Source organism: Bactrocera tryoni, chromosome 5, assembly GCF_016617805.1.
Source record: "Bactrocera tryoni isolate S06 chromosome 5, CSIRO_BtryS06_freeze2, whole genome shotgun sequence".
Taxonomy (NCBI): Eukaryota; Metazoa; Arthropoda; class Insecta; order Diptera; family Tephritidae; genus Bactrocera; species Bactrocera tryoni.
The window spans coordinates 27623583-27648964 of NC_052503.1; the positions used below are offsets into that span (position 1 = coordinate 27623583).

The 25382-nt window shown below is 30.4% G+C and overlaps 1 protein-coding gene across 5 annotated transcripts; it reads left to right on the forward strand.

The window, feature by feature from the left end:
- Positions 1–4115: 4115 nt before the first annotated feature.
- Positions 4116–23449, forward strand: LOC120776640 (calcium-binding mitochondrial carrier protein SCaMC-3). 5 transcript variants are annotated; one of them, XM_040107466.1, is made up of 9 exons: positions 4116–4411; positions 5753–5871; positions 5951–6541; positions 6884–7010; positions 7079–7166; positions 8185–8296; positions 21151–21309; positions 21388–21955; positions 22855–23449. In XM_040107466.1, the coding sequence occupies exons 3-9, from the start codon at positions 6029–6031 to the stop codon at positions 23079–23081; spliced, it is 1794 nt and encodes a 597-aa protein (XP_039963400.1). In that variant the 5' UTR covers positions 4116–4411; positions 5753–5871; positions 5951–6028; the 3' UTR covers positions 23082–23449. The 5 variants fall into 5 exon arrangements, with proteins under 5 accessions (XP_039963400.1, XP_039963401.1, XP_039963399.1 ...); XM_040107467.1 differs by having other exon boundaries at positions 5822–5871; XM_040107468.1 differs by lacking the exon at positions 4116–4411 and having other exon boundaries at positions 5951–6229; positions 6302–6541.
- The last annotated feature ends 1933 nt before the right edge of the window (positions 23450–25382 follow it).

Below are 25382 nucleotides of genomic sequence, written 5' to 3' on the forward strand. Positions count from 1 at the left end.
CTTGTTAAGAGTAGATAAAATAATTTTTTTTAATGGTAAAGAGTGAGTCTGTTAGATCAAATGTGCTGGAATGAAAATTGAAATCATGACATATACGGCGGAATGTTCGTTTAACTCAAAATTTGTTCTAGAAAATTTTAAAAGTAAGCGTCTAAACCTCCTGGTAGGGCGAGCTGGAACGTTAAAATTAATATCAGATAAGGGAGATGGGCTACAGACTGACCCATTCATGAGTTTTACAAGAAATATTATACCAAGCATCTCCCTACGACTAGCGAGTGTCGGGAGATTATTATGTATACTTTGAATAAGCAAACATAAAAAACGCATACGCATACGCATATACAACAAAAACGCAAAAGCTTCTAAAGCTTCGAGAGCACTCCGAAAATGCTTGCCTGAAGTTCGCTGTTTCCATATTTTCACCTCCGCAAGAAAGTTTTGTTCTGAACAGTTGATCATAAAAATAAAATATTTCTCGAGCTTTTTTTTCGTAAACCCCCTCCCACCAAAAAATTTTTCTGGATCCGCCACTGAAAGGTATCTACTCAAGATAATTAATTGTTCAAAACAGGAACAGTCTCATAACTCGTACAGAAATTCAAGTCCTGCTTCTGGCAACGATATAGCTATATCTTTTCGACACTAAGGCGAATCGCGGGAAATTTTCTGGTGCTTTGATAACATTCATAAGTACGAAGCATCAGCTGATACAGTTAGTTAATTTGGCCGAATTTAAAATATTTTTTCGAAATATTTCAGAATTTCTTTGTTAGTATTTTGTGTTTGTAACAATAAAAAAATCTAATAAAATATTTCATTTTTACTATCCGAAAAAAGTTGTTGAAAACAGGCTCTTTTTACCTGAAAAACCCACGTAACCCCTTAATTGTTCTTAGAAAGGCAATATTTTATTTTCTTTCAATTTTCTAAAAATTATGACATTTTGTTTACATTTCAAGCGGTTAACTACAGTTTTGTTTAGATTTTATGGGGTCACTAAGCTGTGACAGACCCTTTTGTTTAAATTTTACCGAGGTCAATGATCCCTTTGTTTTCACTTTTTGAGATTATTGATTAAGTATAAGATATTTAGCCAAGTCAACAACCTTCATTTACATTATGAGGTCAATGAATTTTTTGTTTACATTTTTTGACGATGTTGTTACGACCATGTTTCTGTGTGTAATTGAGTTCGACACTAGTTAGAATTGTTCCGTTTATGTTCGAAGCTCGGGAAGCACTGGTTTCGAAAGAGAAATCTGCATGAGGTTTGCATATTCAATGAAGGCACGAAAGCATCGTGCATTACTTTATTAATTAAATATATTTCTAGGGTATGCCTTAATAGAAGATATTTTAGCTTTAAATTTCAACAGAAAAATGCCAGTAAAATATTTGCAAAATTTTGAGTTTAATTTAGTACGGTTGAAATGATCCGACTTAGGTCAAATTTTGTTCGATAACTTGACGACGTTTTGAAGGTAATTTCACAATGCCACTCTCACAAAAACCCTCATGGCCATTAACAAAAACGGAGGCAGTCGTTTTTTACTAGCTGCTTTTTTGGGCGATTGGCCTTTCAGACGCTGCATCTTCTGGATAACAATTTTTGGAACAGAATCGACAAAACCATATCAGGACCATAAAGACTATCAACATTTTCAGCCACACAGTTCACGTTTTCGCCATTACTAAATGTTTTTATTAAATATATATATTTTTTTATTATTTTTACAAAATGTTGATTTCGTCTTAAAATTAATTGTTGACAAGCTATTATTTTTTTCTTCCTTTCTATAACTGCTTGAAAACACTTTAAAATATTCTGTTTAGAGCCATATTTTCCTACAAAATGTAAGTTAATTAGTTTTTAAGCTCCTTCTGCAGCTTCGTTTTTACTTTATTCTACTTTATTCCTGAAGACTAACCACTTAATGCCTACGATATATGAATGCCCTGATTAGTAAAGGTAGCAACCTTTGGCGAGCTGACTCCCTCGAGTATGATAATACTATCATTCGTCTTACCAACACTTTCATGCCGGCCAGCACACTTATTATGTACGGATTCTCCTCTTTACAGTAACTGAGCTTATCTAGCAAGTCTTGAGCCTTTACTCGCAATTCTCCAACATCTTCTGTTGTCCGCATTGTGATGAAATCGTCGTAGATTTCATCTATTGTTGGTTTTGCTACTTCCATGGCTGTGAATTCAATAGCTTTGTACACTAGAGAAAATCGTTCCGTTTATGTCTGTGTTTAACTAAGTTTTGACTACGAAAGCAAAATGTGCCGAGTTTTAAGGATTTTGAACAGGTACGAATTGCACTGCAATAACGCCCATAACGCTGAGTGGCTGAGTGATAGACAAAGAGAGCAGGTAGTCAAATGAATTTCTGGGAAATACCTTAGCCGTATAATTTAACCTGACTTTTGAATGAAAATTTTCTGGGAAAAGCTTTGTTATTTTTTTCTTCAATTTCATCGATTTAAATACTTTATTTTAACTCTGTTGCAAGCTGTCTTTGAATTCCGCCGTATCATTTAAATTTATATAGATAGCAAATGTGGTCGATATCAGTGGAGTAGATATTTATACTGAGCCTCTTAGAAGGCGGGAGGATTACGCAATTTTTTTTTTATTTTTCGCCCACAATTACAAATTACAGTTCTATATCCTAATTTAGTGCTTACTTATGACAATTTATAAATTTTTGTGTTATGACGTAGCTAAATTTGGCAAATATGCTATTTTAGAGCAAATTTGTTCCCGTTAGCGATTATTAGTTATCTTTGAATTAGTTACCTTGAATCGAAAAACTTCCAACGCAGTCAAACATGCGAAGCCCAAAACCAACCCATGTTTATTTCGTTGTATATGCGAAGTTTATTCCGTCAGTCAGCACGACTAACGAGATTCGTTTTATTTCTAATAAAGAACATAGACATGTAACATATGGCTCGCAGTTAAGGAGTGTATTAACTAACTAGCGGTAGCATCAAACTTCTTCCTCGTCTTTATTGTCGTAGACAGCGCTTTTTCTCTTAGACTTTACTACAATAATTTTATTCAAGTTGATTTTTCTTTATACGAATTATAATCAAGGAAAGACAGCTCTCAAGCCATTTCTTCAATAAAAAAATATTATTTTCCTTTGGCGGAGTGACCAATATCAAAAAAAAAATCCAAAATTTGTGAATTTACCATAAAGCTCCCAAAATAGACAAATGTACGTAAACAGAACAGGCTCACATTAATATCCAATCGAAAATCTTCAACTCAATCCCACTTTTATATCGAAAAACAGAATCATTTTAATTCCACATAATAAAGAATAAAATTCACCATTTTCTGCAATCCCAGTAAGAGTGTTTAATTATTACTAACATTCAACTACTGATAATAATACAAAATAAACTTTAAACCAACATTTTTTGTAATGTAATCAGAATTGCACATAAGCACTTACATGTGTACATTAATACTTCAACATCCACCGGATACTTGCGTTTATGCAATTGTTACATACAAGTATACACATATGCATGTGTGTTGGCACCGTTTGAGTTTGATGCTATCCCCATTTATATTTGTTTAAAATTTTCAGTCATTTTGCTTATTAATAAGCTATTTGTATAGCACCAAAGGTATTCAAACAGTTTACTTAGCACATTCGCATTGTTTTCTATTTTAAAATTGAAATAGCAATAAATGAATTATTTGAACAATTTAACATCGAAAATATGTGAAAAACAAACGGCGATGTCATTTCAATGAGTGTTGCCAACCAGTAAAAATCTTAATGTCAAATTGTAGCTACTCAGCGCATCATTACGACTGAGCGGTTTCAACTAGCTGTTTATTGCATAAAATTTATTTTGCAGATGAAAGAAGCCACCCTATCTAAAAGTAAATTGCTAATATTTTAATAAAATTATTTATATCTCAATATATTCCAAAGGGAAAACAGAGTGGTCAATAAAAATAACGTAACAACTTATGTTTCACCATGACCTTTCTATATGGCCACACTGTCTAGTATGGCAACATAAACATGGTGAGTAGATCACGAAATAGAAAACGCCAAAAAGAAAGTTTGAGTAAAATATGAAAAACAATAAAATTGCAAATATTGTGTGCGTTAAACAAAAGCAACACGAATCGTTAAAATAAGAAGGAAAACTTTTCCAAATGAAAGTCAAATCTATATGGATTTCTTAGCTTGATGAATTGCGTGTAACAAAGTGCGAATAGAGTAAAGACCAGCGACAAGCTTGTGGTCAGGTGCAGTGGCGGTACAAAGTGAAATAGGTGTAATTGAATTTATAGACAAGTGTGCATATGTAAATGGATATTAATCGACAAAAAGAAAATTAGCCAACAGGCAATTTGCAATTGGCATTTTTAAGTGAGTTATAGTCTCGTGTCGCCTGCAATTCTAATATACTTGTGTGCATACATGCATACGCATAATTTTGAATTCGCACAGAAATTAAGTTGTTTATGAGTATATGCATTTGTATAAAACCTAACGCGAATGTGTTATACTGTGTGGAGGGCATTGAGCTAGTGAAAGTTGTCGAAAAATTCCGTGCGTGGCTAAAGAAGGTCACGATTTAGGTTCCGGAATATAGACGCGAAAGTAGGTTGTTTGCAGCATGAACATATGAAGAAAAAATGCTATGAATCTATGAACTGAGTTTTGTGGTGCAGTGGGTTGTGTGCAAAGGCAAACTACTACTATATTAAATTAAGCGTTAGTGATAAGGCATGTTTTCTTTTGGTGCGTTTGTGGCATTCATCCTAAGAAAAATTGTGATATTTTTGGTATTAGTGCAAAATCAACACTATTGCTGGCGACTTTGGATAGTTTGCAATACGCCAGCATCAGCCTCATGTTTACATATAGTTCTGTGTGTTTGGAAAAAGAGTACTTTCTACATGGCATGTTGACTTGGAATTGTAGTAGAAAATCTCAAAGGTCTGGTAGCATCTCGATAACTTCACACTTAGTTATCGTTTGGACGTATGTATAATAATCAGCTGTTGGCTTTCCTCAATTTCGGCCTTAAGCAAATACATATGTACATATCTACATACCATTGTCTTTTTTTTGTGCAAATGTGCCGTGGGTAAAATTTACCTGCGGTTTTGGTCTGATTTCAAATCTATAGTTCGATAGCCGGAAGGACAAATGAATTGAAATTAGTTTGTTAAGTGAAAATTAATCCGAAATGTTTCAATTGAGTGATAAATTTGTTGATATAATTAATATAAATTACATATAATTCGTTGATATACACGAATGTGCTTTCACCGCAATAGCTTCACATACACGCATGCAATTTATCCAATTACGCTCGGGCACTGCTACAACTTTGATCATTTTCACTTGATGAGCTCATGTTCCATTGTGGCAAAAAAAGAATTAAATATAAAATTAAATTTATAGCAAAGAAAACATAAAATATGTGAATGAAAAAATATGTTATTCGGCTTATGCTATTTAGACTGTAACATGAATTAGTTTTCATTTAAATTCGCAATGAATAAATTTTGTCTAGTATACAAATACGTGCACGAGTGCTAAAAAAATTGCAACACGAAAAAAAACAATATTTTGAGAAAATAATTGCAAAACCCCTTACATTGGTGTGTTTTTCAAATTGTTATTATCTAAATCTGACATATATTTATATATTATTTCTGTGTTTATAAATATTTCTGGAAAATTTTGGATTTCGTATAGCATTCTTTTGAGAGTACGAATATGTGCAAACACATGCACATCGTATTGTACATAATCACTTATCTTTAGAGTATATAACTGGGAGACGCAGGCATAAACAAACCTTGTCTACATACGAAGTGAGTGTTTAACAATAATCATATTTTTGGCCAGTACAATTAAACATTTTAATTTGTTTACTTTTTATATTACGTTCAGCAAGTATAATCTAAGAAATCAATACTGGTTTAATTTATCGGAGAAAATCAATTTTCGCTTTTGGCTTTTGTAACTATAATGGTGGATAAAGACGAAGACAAGAATATTGTAACGAACAATATAGCTCAAAAACAGGAACAGAATAAGATTGCGCAAAAAACTCATAACTTATCATCAACAGCACCAACAACAACATCTCCGTCTTTACAACACACCTCAAATGCCGCGGCAAGTTCAGGAGCCAGCTGCAATCAGATTGCAACAAATTCTACACACCTGGTAGGCAGTCATAACCATCCAAAATTGATACCCATACAGAGTGTACTAAACACCACCGACTCACACCATCAGAATACTGCAGCAGCTACACATCAAGCAAAAGGCCATGATAATACCACAACTTTTCCGCAATTCATTACCGGTAGTGCTAGTGGCGCCCATACGCAACTGGCCACAGAGTTGCCGCACGAAGACGAGGAAAGGCTAGAGAAGCTATTCAACACGCTTGATCGGGACGGTAATGGACGTATAGATATTCATGATCTCTCTGAAGCATTACGAGAGTTTGGTCTCTCAAGTGTTTATGCCGAGGTACGTTTTAAGTAAAAAAAAATAAACAATCACATAAAGACTTAATTGGAAGTACTGTACGAATCAGTAGAGAGTGTTAATAAAATTGTGAAGTTAGGTGCATTTTGAGCTTTGTGTATTATAATAAAATTGTTAATGACAATATAAATTTTTGGTGAACTTAAATCGAATTAAAAAAATATGATGTGCATACATTTTGTATATTTAAAGCGAAAAACAATATATTATTGTACTTTAGATAATATTATGACAACTTTTGATTAAATTATCGATATATTAGTGTCAAGTGCTTATTAAATATTCACTCACCTTTCCATCATATTTGTCAATATTTATTTAAAGAAATTCTTGGAACAATCCGATATTAATCAAAGTGGCGATGTTGGCCTGGCAGAATTCGTGTTCTATGTGCGTGAACACGAAAAGAATTTACGACTACAGTTTTCACATCTGGATAAAAACAAAGATGGTTTGTGTTGAAATGAATTGCCTTATATTGTGTGCATATAATTTTCCATTTTAATATTTTTTTTACAGGCAAAGTGGATTTGGAAGAGTTAATAGACGCTTTTAAAGATTTGGGCATTGAAGTTGACCCAGAGGAAGCCACAAATCTACTTTCACGGTAGGTTGCCTAACATGTGTTAAGTTATCTTATATATATTAACACGATTTAATGATTTAATTTTTAACTGTTTGTAGCAATTTAATTAGTTGTAGATTAGCTGTTATACATAACATAATACTTGAGTCACATGTCACATAACAATATTATTGTAACTGTTGGATTCCATAAGTTGAAATATAATTTTAGCTAATAGAATCCGATTTTTATCATTTTATCAAACACAATACATCACAAATAATAACTATAATATTAAACGGAAGGAAAGGAAGTTAATACAACTTCCAAGTACGTTTCATCATCCCACCACTATTTTTTGACATTTAACATTATGAATACCCTTCATAATACTTTTTAGCAATTTTTAGTTCCTCCAAAAAAGACTTAGGGTAAGTCCAGACATTTCGACACTATTAAAAAACTTCTCCAAATACATACATACGTAACTGCGTACCTCAACTATATGATTTGTAAGAAAAGTTATACAAATTAAGAAAGGCGTTCTAGTTGTCCAGTTTTAATTATTGAGATTTGAAGGCAGCTTTTGGTTTTGCCCGCTTTTTTTTTAATATTTGTATATATATATGTAAATTTAAATACAAAAAAAAAACAAATTATACTGTTTTACTAACAAGTTTTTCTTTTTTTAATAAAGCCACAAACCAAATCACTTCAGTTCGTTTTATATTTACATAATACGTAATTTTCCTAAGTTCGGCTATATTTGATGTTTGCATTTTTCGTTCCCTATTAGGATAAAAAGTTATCAGAAATTCTCAGTCGTAAGGTGAGAGATCGTGTTTAGATTTAGTGAACTGTATGTGACGTGCACTTGTCCAATTGTCTGAATGTATAAATATCTATGTATGTATGTATGTATCGGTAAACAAAAAAATTAAAACTTTTGCATGCTCTTTAATGATATTAAATTTTTTGTTTACTTTCGTCGACATTTTCCTGCCTGCCATATTTATTTATAATGTTTTCTTATTTCTATATCTTGCAATTACTAATACAGAATGGATCAAGATGGCAGTTTAAATATTAGCTTTAATGAATGGCGCGATTTCCTATTATTGGCACCATCCACTGATATTCACGATTTGATCAAATTCTGGCGGCATTCTACTGTAAGTATATTTGAAATAGTTTTTTTTTAATGTGATTGAATGTTTGTATAGCGTTTGTTGTTGCGTTTTGTGTGCGAATTTTAAATTATTTGTATAAAAATGTGGATTGAGATTGATTAAGAAAATGAGAGTATTTTTTTTTTTTTGTATGTGTATAAATTTTTTTGCCACCAAGCTAAGAAATCGCTAAAAAAAAGAGTTTGTTATTTAAATATTGGCTCTCTTCGATTTGTCAAGCGTTGAAGCGAGTGAATTGAGCAAACTATACAACTGTTTGCTATCATATACTCTGACGCATGCGCCATTTTGTTATGCTTTTTTTTCTTTGATGCAGAAATTCTTTGTTTGGATGGCAGCTACATATGTATATGCTATAGTTGTCCGATCAGAACAATATGTAATAAGGTTTGACGCTGCCTTAGACAATAATGTTCGTCCCCAAGACAGTTGGGTCTACGTAACTGAAACGAACCCCGATTTTTATCTGGCCAAGGACTGTCAACTCAGCAGAATTCTGCCGCTACAACTCTGTTCAGAGTATAAAAAAATAATTGATTAATTTTAACAAGAGAGAAACGCACAAAGGTAGCGCGTAGCGAAATGTCGAATCGAAGGCGGTTATAATTTCTAATTAATAAATGTTAAGCAACCTTATTAAAGTGTCAAATGTAAACAAAAAACATTTTGCCGTATTCTAATACAAATTTTTATTATAACCTTCAAAATAAGCCGCTTTTGAGCAATTTCGGTGCCTTCAGCATTTTTTTCGGTTTCGTCTTATTTTTTTGGCGCCTTTTTCTGAATGTGACAGTTTCGACTTCATATTCACGTCTTTTAATACGAGGTTAACTTTGACACGATGCATACCCAAAAGATCACTAACACTTCACACGAATATAAAACTAAATTTTGTACTAACCTAAGAAAAACATTTTTTTATCAATTCGTTTTGCGGTACCAGTCCGAGCCAAATTTGATCAGAAGGTGTAGTCAATAAGAATAACTTTCAAATTTCTTTATAAATATTAAAGTCATAAAACAAAAGTTATGCTGCGAGCAGTAAATAATTATGCAAAGAAAATCCAATCGCTTTGCAAATTTTATACATATATACATATATGTATGTGTATAACTGTAATAGTGTTTGTGTACATACCCACAAATACAGTAAATATTATGCTTCTCTTTTGGCACACCAAATATTGTTTGCACAAACACATTTATTTTTTTGCTGTAAATGCTTCACAATATCGGTGGAAATACCCGAAACTCACAAAAAAATCCTTTGTATTTCACTCACTGAACCAAAATAATAATGGAATGCCACTGCCAACTGTTGAATGTATGGCAAATGTAACGACATCATTTATTAGGCTCTGCGCTTATTTTATATATTTTACTATTACAGCTCTAATTTCCTAAATAAACAGTTGAGATGTCGCTTTTATAAGTCAATTAGCATCCATAAGAAAGAAAGGGGTATTAGTTGTGAAAAGACGCTAACTACTTAATGGAAAGTTCCTCTGTTTTGCATTAAATGAGTGATTGAATGAGAATTGAAATTGATGTGTTAGCTTTTGCAAATTAGTAATGAATAAATTATTTTAATTTCATTTTATTTTAATTTATTTTGTATTATTTATTTTCTTGTTGTGTTTACAATATTTATTCTAACGTTGCAATATTTATATACATATATGTATACATGCATGTGTCAGAGTTGTGAATTTTTATACTCCTGCAACCAATTGCTATGTTTGTATGCCAAAAATAGGTTGAATCGGACAAATACTTCCCTTAAATCCCATATAGTCAATATAAAGATTTTCGAACTTCGGGGTGAGTTCGTACCGCATATATCAGCCAATATGTCAGGTAAAATCAGGAGAGCGTGTTTTGCTCATAACAGTGTATCATTGTGCCTAAAATAGATAAATTTGCGCGAAAACTTGATCTAGCCTCTATATAACTAATATCAGGAGTTTCGAACATCCGGCTGACTTTGGCTCTATATGATTGGTTTTACAACATAAAGTATTTCGCTGGCTTTGATTCTTACAAGTTGCAAGAGTATAAAATGTTCGTTTGCACCCGAACCTAGCACTTCGCTGCTTGTTTTATTAAAAATTTGTGGGTTAAAATTTTGAAATTTAATTAAAACATTGCCAATTTATTTCTTTATTCCGTAAATCGGGACTACTTTTTATTATTTATCCTAAAATCGAAATTAATTAATTTGGAAATTTAATTTTTAGTCCAAAATTAATTAAAAATTTATAAAATATTCCTAATTTAAAAATTGTAGTAAGAAATAAAAAAAAAGAACATTTTTCATATCTAAAGCCAGCATGCAAAGGGATAAACAGGAATTATTTGCGTATTATTAATTGAAAACCTATAATTAATCGTAATTAAGTGTCAATAAGACAAAAAGTGCCAAACTACAAAATATTTTATTAAAAATAAACTTTCATTATCAAAAGATAATCAAAATTGGAGAAAACGAAGCACGCAAGTGAGAAATAATTTAAAATTCAAAAACACATTTTATTTTTAATTTTTAATTGGCATAAATTTTTTATTTTTCTAATCGGTATTTGGGTTTAGAATTTTCATTCTTTTTTTTATTTTATCCTTCTTTATTAAAAATTTATGTTTAATTTTTCAAGCCGGCAAAAGTTAAAATCTAATTTTTTTATTTTTAATCCGGTTTTTTCTATTAAATATAAATTTTTAATTTAAATAAATCTGCTATTTAAGGTTAAAACTTCAACTTTTTTTTTATTTTGAATCCGTTTTTTCACTTTAAAAATTATTTTTTTAATATTTCAATCCGGTGTTTAAAACTATTTTTTTTTTATTTTGCTTCTGTTTTTTTTCGATTAAAAATGTATATTTTATTTTTCAATCCGGTATTTAAGGTTATAATTTCAATTTTTTTATTTTTAATGCGTTTTTTGTATGTTTTTTTTATTAATTAAAATTTTATTTTTAAATTTTCCATCGTATTTGTTATTAAATATCTTAATTTTATTTTATTTATTTTTAATTAAGATTACAAAAAAAAAATTAAACGTTAATTGAATTTTTAATGCATTATTTGCCCACCGTGGTATATCTACATGTGTAAATGTTCATATATGTATGTATACTGTATGTGTATATATTTACATATGTATGTTTGGTAGTAAGATAAATATTCAAAATTAACACTAAGAATTTAATTATTTATCATCGCTGAATTTTTAACTAGAAAAGTTGCTGTTGTTTTCAAACAAAACAAAAAAGCAGTTCACAAGACAGTAGGGGGTTCGGAATAATAGGTTTAACGAATCTCTGTCAACTCAGCAGCTCTTTCTTAGAAGTTTTTGGCAAGTCTCATGGCGCAATAACAACAACAAGAAAACATAAAAAAAACATTATTGCTTTATCAGCAAAAAGAGGAAGATTTTTTTTGTAAATTTTCGACGCTCATTTTGTATGACAGCTATATGCTATAGTGTTCCGGTATTAGCAGTTCCGACAAATAAGCGACTATTGGGGAGAAAAATTTGTATACCGCTATGTGTATAATTTGATTACTTTAATTATAAAACAGTAACTTTAAACATAGCTTTGTTGTTTTTATATAAGAAACAGTGCATAATTTTAGGCGCTAGTTTAGTAACTTATTGTAAGGCGGTTTTGAATTAGCTTGCGCTTCTAATTTATTGCAACATAGTAAATATACATATATGCTCTTTTTTATGTTGAAATTAAAAAAAGAAATTTTGGTTTATGCATTAATTTTTCCAAATTTTCTTTTTTGTGATACATATTTAAATTTTTCATGCTGACTACGCTTTTCTTTTGTTATTTTTCAAGTTTTTGCATTGCTAAAGTTCGGCTTCGCGAAGCTTCTTTCGCATTTACGTTAGGCAGGGGCCTCAACTACTTATATTCCACCTTAAGAATTGAAGTTGCAGGTCATTTTCGTACGCGTGCATGCACATATCTGTGTGATCTGGAGTATTCTATACGGTTTTTGTTTATTTTAGCGTGCATTCTTACTGAATTTTCAACTATAAAGTGGGGTGTACAATATCAATGGGTGCCTCAGAGAGCTGCCGCACTCGATATGCTACACAAAACACTTAATTTTTGAGAGGGTGTTGTTGCATGAGATCCTATTTACAAACATACATGCACATACACACACTTAATACGAGATACTTACAAACACAGTATACGCACAGACTGTAGGCAGACCCTTTTTTATAAAACGAGCGCATACTGATCGTCAAACGCCAATAAAACAACAATAAAATTTAATATGCTCGTACTTTGCACCGAGTCAACGGCAACGATCAACTTGTGTAGCTATCAGGCGCATGTAAATATGTGCCTCTTATTGTATATCATGTAGAGGTGTTTGTGTGTGTGTAGGTGAGAGGCGAAGCATGATAATACTTATTTGGCACTTGATTAGTCTGACTATCTCTGCAGTTCAGCAAGTCAGTCGTCAGTCTCTGTTCATCATGCTCAAATAGAAGACGTGTGTTTCGGCTCTCGCTTGCAATTGCGGTCTTTACGTAACAAAACGGAAAACAAGCACGAAGTAATTTAATTTTTCCCAACTGGAAATTGCTTCGATTTGTAAACGTTTTTTTTTTTCAATATTAAAGTTTTTCGAAATTTTTCACTTTTCGAAAATTTTTACCATATCTTCGAAACGAAAAAAATATTCAGTAGTCGATAATTGCAATAGCAACGTAATAAGCGAAAATAAGTAAAAATAAATCGCGAGCGTAATCTTCTAAAATTTACAACAAAACGTAACGTGTAAACGCTGATAGAAAGAGTACTCGTTTTTTAGTGCAAAAAAAAACCAAAATAAAAATAAATAATTTTTTAACACATTTTAAATATTTCAATTGCAAAAAAATAAATAATAAAGCATAAAAATAAATAAAGTGCCCTGCAAAATAAATAATTCAAAGCTGGAAAACAACAACAACTGCACTGACGTCGTTCAGAGTGCTGCAATTGTTGAAAATAGAAAAAGCTTACGCAAAGAGCACAAGCCAAACGGCAATTGCTCGGGTGTAGTGAAGTGTTTTCCTAACTTTTCCACACATAACAATACAGAAATCATAAACAAACGCGATAAAATGCTGCGCAGCAACCACAATTGGCCCACTGATTATCAGAACTTCCAGCAAATGGCTGTTCAAGGTGATGTGCTGGAAGATTTTGTTGTAATCTTTCGTGACGTTATGACACGGGTATGTACTGCCACAAACAAATACAAATACATACGTAAATATTATCATTTAGTGCTAAGAGTTTAATTTTTTTTATCAGCACTTGAGGAAGTGACTCATCTACGCTGCGCTCGTTTAGCGATTTCTCGTTAAAATTGAAATATTCAAGTTATTCAGACGCATTCATTGTGGCTTGCGCCGAAAAAGCAAAAAAACCCGCTGACATTCCAGTCTAGACGCATAAATAGCGCTTTTTTCGCAAAAATATTTTTGTTTTTTCGTTTTGAAAAGCTGCTTGTGCAGCACTTATGCCATAACCGGATTGATAAGCGCTGCCTGCATATGTAATACTCGCTCTCCGCTCTTCAGACTTTTCGCTGTTCGCTTGCACACTTGTCGTTTCTTATTTCCTAATAACGCTGCACCCATTCAAATGCAGCCAAGTGCATTTGTTTGGCAATTAAAAATAATATTTACATACGTACGGTGCATATACATTGCTATAAGTATAAATATATATACTCATAAGAGTGTTCTCGTATGCATATGTAAACTCGCTTAGATAATAATGCATATATAATAGATGACAAGCGAGAAATGTCAAGTGCCAGAGCGGGTGCTTGCAGAAAAACCCGATATTTCCGTTTAAAATTGCATTATTAATTAATTGTTGTTGTTGTAGTTATGAGCTCATTTATACTATAGTTGACAATATGTAAGCTACTCAGCTTATAACTATCTGGTCAGGTTTACGCCAGTAGTTGGCTGGAACTGGGCGTAACTTGTATTATTTTACGCAAATGAGGCATAACCGCTAATGTCGGGTTCACACGCAGCTGGTTTTATGCTAAAAAAAAAAATTACTAGTGTTCAAATACAACGGATGTGAACGCTTTTTTCACGTATTTGAACACTTTTTCACGTTATTAGCAGAGTTTTAGCGCGTTGGCTGCATTAAAATCGCTTTAAAAAATAAAATTCAAATATTTCGAAATATGGAGTTACGCTTTTAATGCTGTAAACTACTACATATGAATGTTTTCTTGAATTAAAAAAATATAAATTTTTGGAAATATGGACTTCCGCTTTTTATACAGTTAACCACCCAAACAACCTTTTTATCTAAAATTTTTGGGTTTAAAGTCACAAAAATTCACTGAAAAATATTTCTGGGTACAAAATTAAACAAAAGTATCATTTATTTCATTATCTTGCAAAATCGATTTACGCTTTTTTACTTTTTAATTAAGTTATTCCTACAATTTCAGTTTTGTGACATTGCTAAGCTAATTTCTTGCGTATAAAATTTGACAAAGAATAATTAACTTCAATATTTTATAAAGTCGAGTTACTCTTTTTATACTGTAAACCACTTTTTATGCAAATATTTAAGTTTAAAGTAACCAAAACTCATTTAAAATTATTTCTGAATAAGAAATTAGACAGGTAATTTGTCCGTCCGTCTGTATATATACGAACTAGTCCCTCAGTTTTTGAGATATCGTTTTGAAATTTTGCAAACGTCATTTTCTCTTCAAAAAGCTGCTCATTTGTCGGAACTGCCGATATCGGACCAGTATAACATATAGCTGCCATACAAACTGAACGATCGGAATCAAGTTCTTGTATGGAAAACATTCATATTTGACAATGTATCATCACAAAAATTGGCACAGGTTATTTTCTAAGGCAACAATGTAATCTTCGAAGAAATTGTTCAGATCGGTTAACTATAGCATATAACTGTCATACAAACTGAATGATCGGAATCAAATGCTTGTATGGACAACTTTCACATTTGACAAGATATATTAACGAAATTTCGTATGAGTTATTGTTAATAGAAATAATATAATATCAGAAGAAATTGTCCAGATCGGCTTATTATAGCATATATGTAGCTGCCATACAAACCGAACGATCGGAATCAAAGGCTTCTATGGAAAACTTTCGCATTTGACGTGGTATCTTCACGAAATTTCACATGGATTACTGCTTAAGGTAATAACATAATCTCCGAAGAAATTGATCAGATCGGTTGACTATAGCATATAGCTTCCATACAAACTGAACACATAGTTACTAACAGAAATGCACCTGTGAAGGGTATATTAGCTTCGGTGCAAACGAAGTTAACGTTTTTCTTGTTTTACTTTTCAATTCAGTTGAAAAATTTTAGTTTAGTAACATCACTGACATAATTTTCAGCGTATACAATTTGACAAGGAATAATTAATTTCAATATTTTATAGGCAAACATTTTGGGTTTAAAGTAATAAAAAATTATATAACTTCAAATTTTATCGAAATTAATTAAAATTTGCAGACTTCATCGTGATTGAAAAACTAGTTTTAGGCACAATTTTTTTTTAAGTGAGGTTATGTAGATGTTTACCTTTTTTATTATATATTATATATATTTTTATTATTATATTTTATTTATATTGTATTTGTTATTGTTGCATTCAGTCGCAATATAATTACTTTGCTTATACATATTATTTAATTTTAATTAATTATTAATTTTTATTGTTCACCTTTGTTTCTTGACTTTTCTATTTTTAACCGAGGTATATTACTTATGGCCCTGTATATGGTTTGAAAATGCATATGTGTGTTTAAAATTGTATCTTAGTTGAAACATATGTATTTATTTAGCTGTAGCACTTGCTGTTGACGCCTAGCTGCTGGCTCTTTGCTGTGGTTCCCAATTGTGCACATGGCAACCAAGACCGCAGCAGGCGACACATGTATTTTAAACTCGCGCACGTTGGTGCTTTATTTGCCTTTGTGGCATTATTTGTTTTCTGTTTTTTTTTGTTGTTTTTGTATTATGTGATTCGTATTAACGCGCGAGTTTAATCGCTAAGCGGCAGCTTTTAATTTGATAGATTATTAAATAAGCGTTATTACAGACAAATAAATGTACTTATGTACATATATGTATAGTTGAAAGCTGGATTTTATACAAGATCTGTAAATATGTTTACATACAGTATATGAATATTAATATTGTAAGTCACTTGCAAACAAATTAGTAGATTTCAATTTAATGCGTCGTTCGAGGAAACCGCAAAACGCCAAGGAAAATATGTATAAATATGAACAAACCAATTTAACAACAACAAGCAAACGTTAACTTCGATTGCACAGATGCTTTAATACCTTTCACAGGTGCATTTCTAACAGCATCAGCATAAAGATATATACAAAGATCTTCATCTTGATTTTGATCGTTCAATTTGCATGGCAGCTATATGCTATAGTGGTCCGATCTGAATAATATGTTCGCAGATTTTAGCGCTTGCTTGGTTAATAATTTATGCCAAATTTCATGAATTTATCTTGTCAAATAAAAATTTTTTCCATACAAAGACTTAATTTTGATAGGTCAGTCTGTATGGCAGCTATATGCTATGGTGGTTCGATCTGAAAAGTTTCTTCGGAGATTGTAGTGTTTCCTTGAGCAATAATCTGAGCGAAATTTCGTGGAGATATCTACTCAAATAAAAAAAATTTTCATACAAAGATTTAATTTTGATTGGTCAGTTTGTATGGCAGCTATATGCTATAGTGGTCGGATGTTAACAATTTTTGCGGTAATTGTATTGTTGCTTCGGCCAATAATTCATGTCAAATTTCGTAATGGTATCTTGTAAAATAGCAGAGTTTTCCATACAAGGACTTGATTTTGTTCCTTCATTTTGTATGGCAGTTATATGCTATAGTGTGCTGATATCGACGGTTTCGACAAATAAGCAGCTTTTTGGGTAGTAAAGAACGCGTGCGAAATTTCAGATCGATATCTCAAAAACTGATTGCTATTTCCACACATGCCAACGGAAAGACGGGCATGATTGAATCGAGTTATCTCGTCATGTTGATCATTTATATATTGTAGTATGTGTATATGTACTAGGGTATAATTACAATACACATAAACATATAAGTTATATGTAAATAATCACTTTTGGTTTTATAAACATTTTACTTATTTACTTTTTTCGTCTTGTGCTAATCTTCTGATCTCCGCTTTATACTTTGAGGTCTTTCATTTGAATTCAGTCAGTGGGTTTTCTTTGTAATAAATTCTCGTTGAAACTGGTGTGTGGCGGTGCGATGTTAATCTTGAAGTCAATTAAATATTACATACATAAATATGTATAAGTATACGAGTAAACACACACAAACATGCTTTGTCATTTTCGCACTGATAAGTCACGGCGACGCGACCAAAACACACAAACAAGCATTTTAGCACACTTTATTGTGGTTGTATTTTTTCAAAATATAATATTAACTACGCAAATAGAATGACTGACTTGGAAAATAAATTCTAATTGTCTAGGAAACACACGCATACAAACAAGCCGACAAACAAAATTTCAATCAATTAATGATAATAACGAACGTTTAATCGCCTGGCAAACACCGAAGCTTTAGATACCCTAATCATAGCTATATTGGTGGTGGGCGTGACTTTTTCACTGCGCACTTCCGTTCGAAATTTAGAGACTATTTTTTTTAATTTTTTTTAATGTGAATGGAAAGCGTGTGTATGGATTTGAAGCTCGCGCTTTTGATATTGCATTTTCAAACTTCTAAAACCCGCTTATCAAGTTTGGTGTGCTGTGAAAAGAGGGTGTGGTTTTTGAATAGTGATTTTTTTTTTTAACTTTTATAGAAATTATAATTTTTTTAATTTATTTTTTTGTTATTATTTATAATAATATTGAATAATTTTTTCTTTCTTGCTGTATCAGCATTTTATTTTTTTTTTCTACATTATTTTTAAAATAAATAATTGTTATCGCTGCAATTAACCACGTTCCTGATCTTTGAATTACCAGCATATTTTATTAAAATATTTTTTAAATATTTATTCTATTTCAAACTTATTATCTTTAGTATTATAAAACGACATTGTTATCAAGGTTTGTTTTTCTTCTAAATAGCGCACACTTTAACATTAGCAAACTTTTGTTTTTTACGTACATACATATTTTCACATTATTTTTGCCTTCTATTTATTTATTTTTTTTTTATTTTCTTTATTTCCTTCAACAATTGTTTATTAACGCCTCAATTTAGCTCCTCAGTGTGGCTCACTTTATTACCAGAAAATTTTATTAAATCAACAACAATTTTAATTGAACGAGCCAATACACTTACATATATGTGTGTGATAACGGCATAAGTCGACTTTAAGTTAATTGTGATAAATTGTGTGTTTTAAAATCATATGTGTTTAAGGCACGTTGTTTTGTTTTGTCTTGAAACAGCAAATGATAATCGCAAACTGTAAAGTGTCATGAGATTTATATCATCAGGGATATGACCAATTTATTTCTAGAAATCAAAAAAAAAAAAAAATCAATCGACTTATGCGTTTTTAACACATTTTCCTTTTATTTGTCACTTAAAATAATTTTTGGATACTAAAAAACATTAATTTCAATATCTGATAAAACGGATTTATGCTTTTCATACTTCTCAGCACTTGTTAAGCAACATGCTTTGATTGAAGCTAAGAAAACTGCATTTTATGAATTTATAAATTTGACTTTAACACATTTTACACATTACAATCGTAGATATGCTCGTTAATTGGAACATATGTCTCTGATGTTTTGACGTAATAAATATTAATGAAGCGTTTCATAGGCAGTTATACGCTTAGTTCTTTTCTCTCCAAGAAGCTGCTCATTTATCGGAACCGCCGATATCGGATCACTATACGATATTGCTGTCCTACAAAATGAAGGAACAATTCAAGTTCTTGTATGGAAAACTTTTTTATTTTACAAGATATCTTTACGAAATTTGACATGTCCAAAACAGCGCTTCAATCACTGAAGAAATTAATCAGATCGGACCATATTATATAGTCACCATTCAAACTGACTGATCAAATTCGAGATATTTCTTCCTTTTATGCTATAAGAAATGCTATCCATTATAGCTTGGGTGGAGTAAAAATTAACTATGTTTGTTTTTCCTATATTTATTTGGTTTATAGATTCCATTTATTAGATTTTTATTTTTTTTACACTAAATACATATATATATATATATTTTTCTTATTTGTTTATATTTTTTAATTTTCTTTATTTTTTTAAATTATTATTATTTTTTAATATTTATGTTTATTTTATATACTTTTTTATAAATAATGTATATATTTATTTATTTATTTTTTTTCTCTTTCCATGTGATACATTTTTATTTTTTTTACATTGAATACATATAATCTGTTCCTATTTTTTTTTATTCCTTTAATGATTATTGTATTTTTGATTTGTATTTTTTTTTTTATTATAATAAAATAAACATATTTTATTTACATTTTCAATTTATGTGTTTATGTTATTTTTTATTAATATGTATTTTTATTAATTTCTTTATCATAATTTTTTTTTTACCTTTTTTTATTTTATTTTTTTCTTTCCATTTTATAGATTTTTCATTTTCTACATTAAATATAATTTTTTCTTATTTGTTCATATTTTTTTTAATTTCTGTCTACATTTTTGAATTATTATTATTTTTTTTATTTTTATGTTTATTTTATTTACTTTTTTAGTATTAAATTTATTTTTATTGTTTGTTCATTGCATTTTACTGCTTTCTTTATTTGTTTTAATAATTATTACTTTTGTAATTCTTATGTTTATGTTATTACTTATTATATATAGTATGTATATTGTATAGTAAATTAAATATTTTTTTTATTCTTTATTTTCTTTTTTATTTTTTTTTTTTGTTGTGTTTTATTTGGTTTTGTTTTTCTTAATTTTTTTGTTTTATTATTTCTGATTATATTTTATTTGTTTATATTTTATTGTTTTTTTTTTCTTTTATAGTTTTCACTTAAATTTTTTACTTTTTGAAATACTTATAATATCTACGTGGCATATAAATTATTATATTGTAATTTTCTCTTTTTTTTTGAACGCATCAAGGAATTTTTCCTTACACTCTTCGTCACAGTGCTTTCAATTGTCTAAAATAAATAAATTATAGTACATTCATAAATGCTAGAAAGCAAGGTGATTGACTGGCTGGTGTGCTAACATCCCTCTATTAATATGTGTGAATATAATATATACATATGTATATATATGTATGAGTGTACATATGTATGAGTGTGTGCAGAAAAGCAATTTTAAATTTATTTTGGCTTTATTGCGCCTCAAATGAGCGCTGCCAAGATCACATACACACATACATAAGAGTACTATAGTATATGAGTGTCTATATGCGTGTATGTATGTTTGTGTAGACTTTAAAAAAAATTGGCATCGTCTAAAATTTTATAAATTAGCATGTATAACTTTGTATTTGTATGTGCGTATGTGTGCAATTTAATTAACACCTCGTGACTGCGGAGACTTTGTTCCGTTTGGAGGCCGGTCTGCGTGTATATGCAATTATGTTAAATACTATAGGAAAAGCCTCGCCAGCCGAAGCGTGCTGCTAAATATTTCGCACATTTCAGCGAAACACACGCACATAAGCACATTTGGTTGCGCAAAACTCAATGTCTACTTTATTTATATTTACATTTATATATTATTTGCTGATGCGCTTTTTTGCATTTCTCTCTTGCAGTACCTTGACATTGGTGAAGATTTAAATGTACCTGATGATTTCACGCAAAGTGAAATGCAGACCGGCATGTGGTGGCGCCATCTGGCGGCTGGTGGTATTGCAGGTGCAGTGTCGCGTACATGCACAGCTCCATTAGATAGGATAAAAGTGTACTTGCAGGTATGACAACACAAACACACACACACTTACACATTATGCAACAAATAATTATAATGAAACTCTTGTTGGCTTCGACAGGTTCAAACACATAAAGCCGGAATCTCTGATAGTTTAAGATATATGCTAAATGAAGGAGGCCTCCGCAGCATGTGGCGTGGCAACGGTATAAATGTGCTGAAAATTGCCCCCGAATCAGCGATCAAATTTGCCGCTTACGAGAAGATCAAGCGTCTAATACGCGGCGATGAGAAGCGCCAGATGACGATTGGTGAACGTTTTATGGCTGGTGCAGCGGCCGGTGGCATCTCGCAGACGGTCATCTATCCGATGGAAGTATTAAAGACACGCTTGGCCTTGCGTAAGACCGGTCAGTATAAGGGTATATTGGATGCAGCGAAAAAGATCTATTTAATGGAGGGTGTACGTAGCTTTTATCGTGGTTACATTCCGAATATGTTGGGCATTATTCCTTATGCCGGTATTGATCTGGCGGTATATGAAACTTTGAAGAAAAAGTATTTAAGTAGTCATAATACGGAACAGCCAAGCTTTCTCGTGCTGTTGGCATGCGGCAGCGCGTCCAGTACATTGGGACAGGTGTGCTCGTATCCATTGGCGTTGGTGCGCACGCGACTGCAGGCGCAAGGTAAGCAAGCGTTGCACAGTTGGCAACTATTATTTTTATATATTTCGTCGCTTTTTATATTTTATATGGTTAATTTTGTTTTTTTTTTTTTGTTTTGTCAATTTGTTTTTTTTAATATTTTAATAATATTCTATAACTATTTTCAATTTGTTTATCTTAGTTGTTATGTTGTTTATGTTAGCTAAGTTGAATACTTTTTTTTAATAATATTTAAAATCCTTATTTTTTTTATATTGTTTTTAAATATTTGGTTTTTGATTGATATATGCATTTTCTTTTATTTTTATATTCTTTTTACATGATTTTTAATTAAATAATTTTTGTAATTGTTTTTTAATATTTTTTTCTTTTGTAAACTTGTTTTTTTTTTAATTCTATATATACATACATATTTTTTAACTTTTTTCTTTTTATTATTTTTTTTTTATAATTCTTTTTTTGTTGTTTTTATTTATTTATTTTTTTTATTTACTTATTTTTTATTGTTTTTTTTATTTATTTTTATTTTTTTATTGAAACTCCCTATTTTTTTGATATTGTTTTTAAATATTTGGTTTTTAATTGATATATTTTATTTTATTTTTATATTCTTTTTACATGATTATTAATTAAAAATTTTTTGTTATTGTTTTTTAATATTTTTTTCTTTTGTAAACCTTTTTTTCATTTTACGTATACATATTATTTAACTTTTTTCTTTTTATTAATTTTTTTTTAAATTTTTTTATAATTCTTTTTTTGTTGTTTTTATTTATTTATTTTTTTTATTTACTTATTTTTTATTGTTTTTTTTATTTATTTTTATTTTTTTATTGATGTTAACTTATTTTTTTTTTGCTTTTCGCTTCTATATACATACATACATATATAGTTTTACACTTTTGTTTTTGCATTTGCAGTGATCACCAAAAGCAAGCAACCCAGCGTGGGCATACCCTTGCGGCAGGCGGGCGCTATCAATGACGACAACATGTTCGGTGTCTTTCGCAAGATTCTACACAACGAAGGCATCTGTGGCCTGTACCGCGGCATAACACCGAACTTCATTAAAGTACTTCCAGCCGTTTCGATCAGTTATGTGGTGTACGAGTATTCCAGCCGTGCTTTGGGTGTGAATATGACGTGATCCCTCTACGTTAAGCGCAATGTTAATAAAAACAAACCAGCAACAAATGAATGGTCTTGTTACACAACAACAACAACAATAAAAACGGCGCTCAGCTGCATACTTATATACATATATATTTATATATAAACGAATACATATGTAAATAATAATGCGCTAGCCCTAAACAGTACTATTGTTGTACTTTTACTCCCAGTCTCTGCCTATAATTAAATGCTACCAACATTTGTATAATTCACATTTTACTTTTTTTTGTTTTTTGTTTTCTGTTAGTAATATTGTAGTGATAATTTAGCAAAGATGCTCCGCGTGATACTAATTGCTAATTACATACATAAACAAAAACAAACAAAGAAGAAAAAAAAAAACGAAAAACAAAACAAACGCAAACTGCGAAGTAAAGTAAAGTAACGTAAAGTAAAAAATGAAAGTAAAAGATAAAACGGGGTTTTGAACGGTGAATTCGAGAATGAGAGTCGTTGACTTAAATATATAATTTAGTTTATATAAATCTACTGTATAATAATAATAAAACAGCTGCTAGCTTATATATATGTATATACATATACATATGTAATGCTAAATATTTATTTCTAATCTATTTTTTACACGCAAAAACAAAGAGAAATTGTAAACACACACATGCAAGTTCAAGGGGAGGAAGCAGGACGCAAGAAATCGTAACGAATGTTTAACTTAGATTTTAATTTATTATTTATTTAGTTAAATTAAAATTGGCGCATGTAAGTGAAAATGTGTTTAGGTATATTTATATGTATGCAGCATGTATGTTATTGTAAAAAAAAACGTTTTTTAAATAAACAAAACTGAAAACAGAGCGCGCATTGGCGACACTCAGATTTAGATTTCCTTCTTTTCATTTTTACTGATTGACAGTAGCGAGTGTGTTAACGGAAAGTGTGTTGGGCATGAAAATGAAAATATATAAATATGGCAACCCATTTAGCTAAACACAATTTGACTTTTTAACTTGCTCTTTACATTTATAAAAAAGTAGTAACTTTAAAAATAGATCACATTATTGATGGTAAGCCTAAAAATTGCAAACAAATTGTGTACATACATATATACATACAAGCCTAACAACTAATATGTTGCGTCATTAAATGACCGTACAGCTGGCAGCACTTACCATTTGTGTTTTGATTCAATGTAGTATGAAGATAGCGAAAATCTTAAAAATAATACAGAATTTAATAAAATTTAACTTATTTAGCATTACTATCAAATTAAAAACATATATACATATACATATATAATATAAATTTAAAATTTAAAAAATCTAAACTATATACATGCGTATTTTTTGAGGCTGCAATTACGAAGCAACATCGCAATAAGTCTAACTTCTTAACATAAAGAACTGAAAAGCTGTCGTTAAGTTTAAGTAAAAATCACAATTTAATCAAAAATAATGCAACAACAAAAATACTAAAAAAAACTAAAGCAAAAATTACATACATACATGCAAACATACATACATACATACACAAATAGTTATAATAGCAAAGAAATGACGAGATTATTGTAGCATATTTTTTATGATATAAACAAAATAACTAAAAATAATGTAGATGATTTCACAAATCGGTAAATTGTATAATGTAGTTAAATGATGAATTACAAATTAAATGTGTCTAAACATATTTTTTTATATATGCTAGCCTTTCGATTATGCCAAACTGCATTTGTATTTATTGATTTCATACATGCATGCATATACATTACATAAATACAAAACATTTCAAAAAAAACATTTGACGTGCAAATTGTATGCAATAATACATTCAACTAAATGAGTATCGAAAATAATATCATTGAGAAATAATATCATGGAAAAAGACCATTAACGTAATATTAAGCAGGACTCTATATATTGATATAATATAATTCTCTCCATTTTCTGTCTCTCTTTCTCTCTCTGGTTGACTTATTTGTTTGTGATTTATGCAGGACTCAACTTACAGATACAAAAATAAAAGTTTAATTGTTTAAAACTAAACACGATTTTTGACAAGCACTTTTTGTGGAGGGCATTGGGCATAATTCGCATACTTTTTTAGCCATGTTTTATAAGCGCTGTGACAGCATAAAACTTGATTTCCATATAAAATATATTGCATGAGAGTATTTTGGGAAACAGCCGTTGTGGAACGTAAGTGTGAAAGTCATAAAGCTGGATTCCTGATTTTGTTATTTTAGCGTATAATTCTATTTTAGTTCGACTTTAGAATTGTTTGAGCTACAAAACTGCTTAAAAGTAACTAAAAACAGATGTTG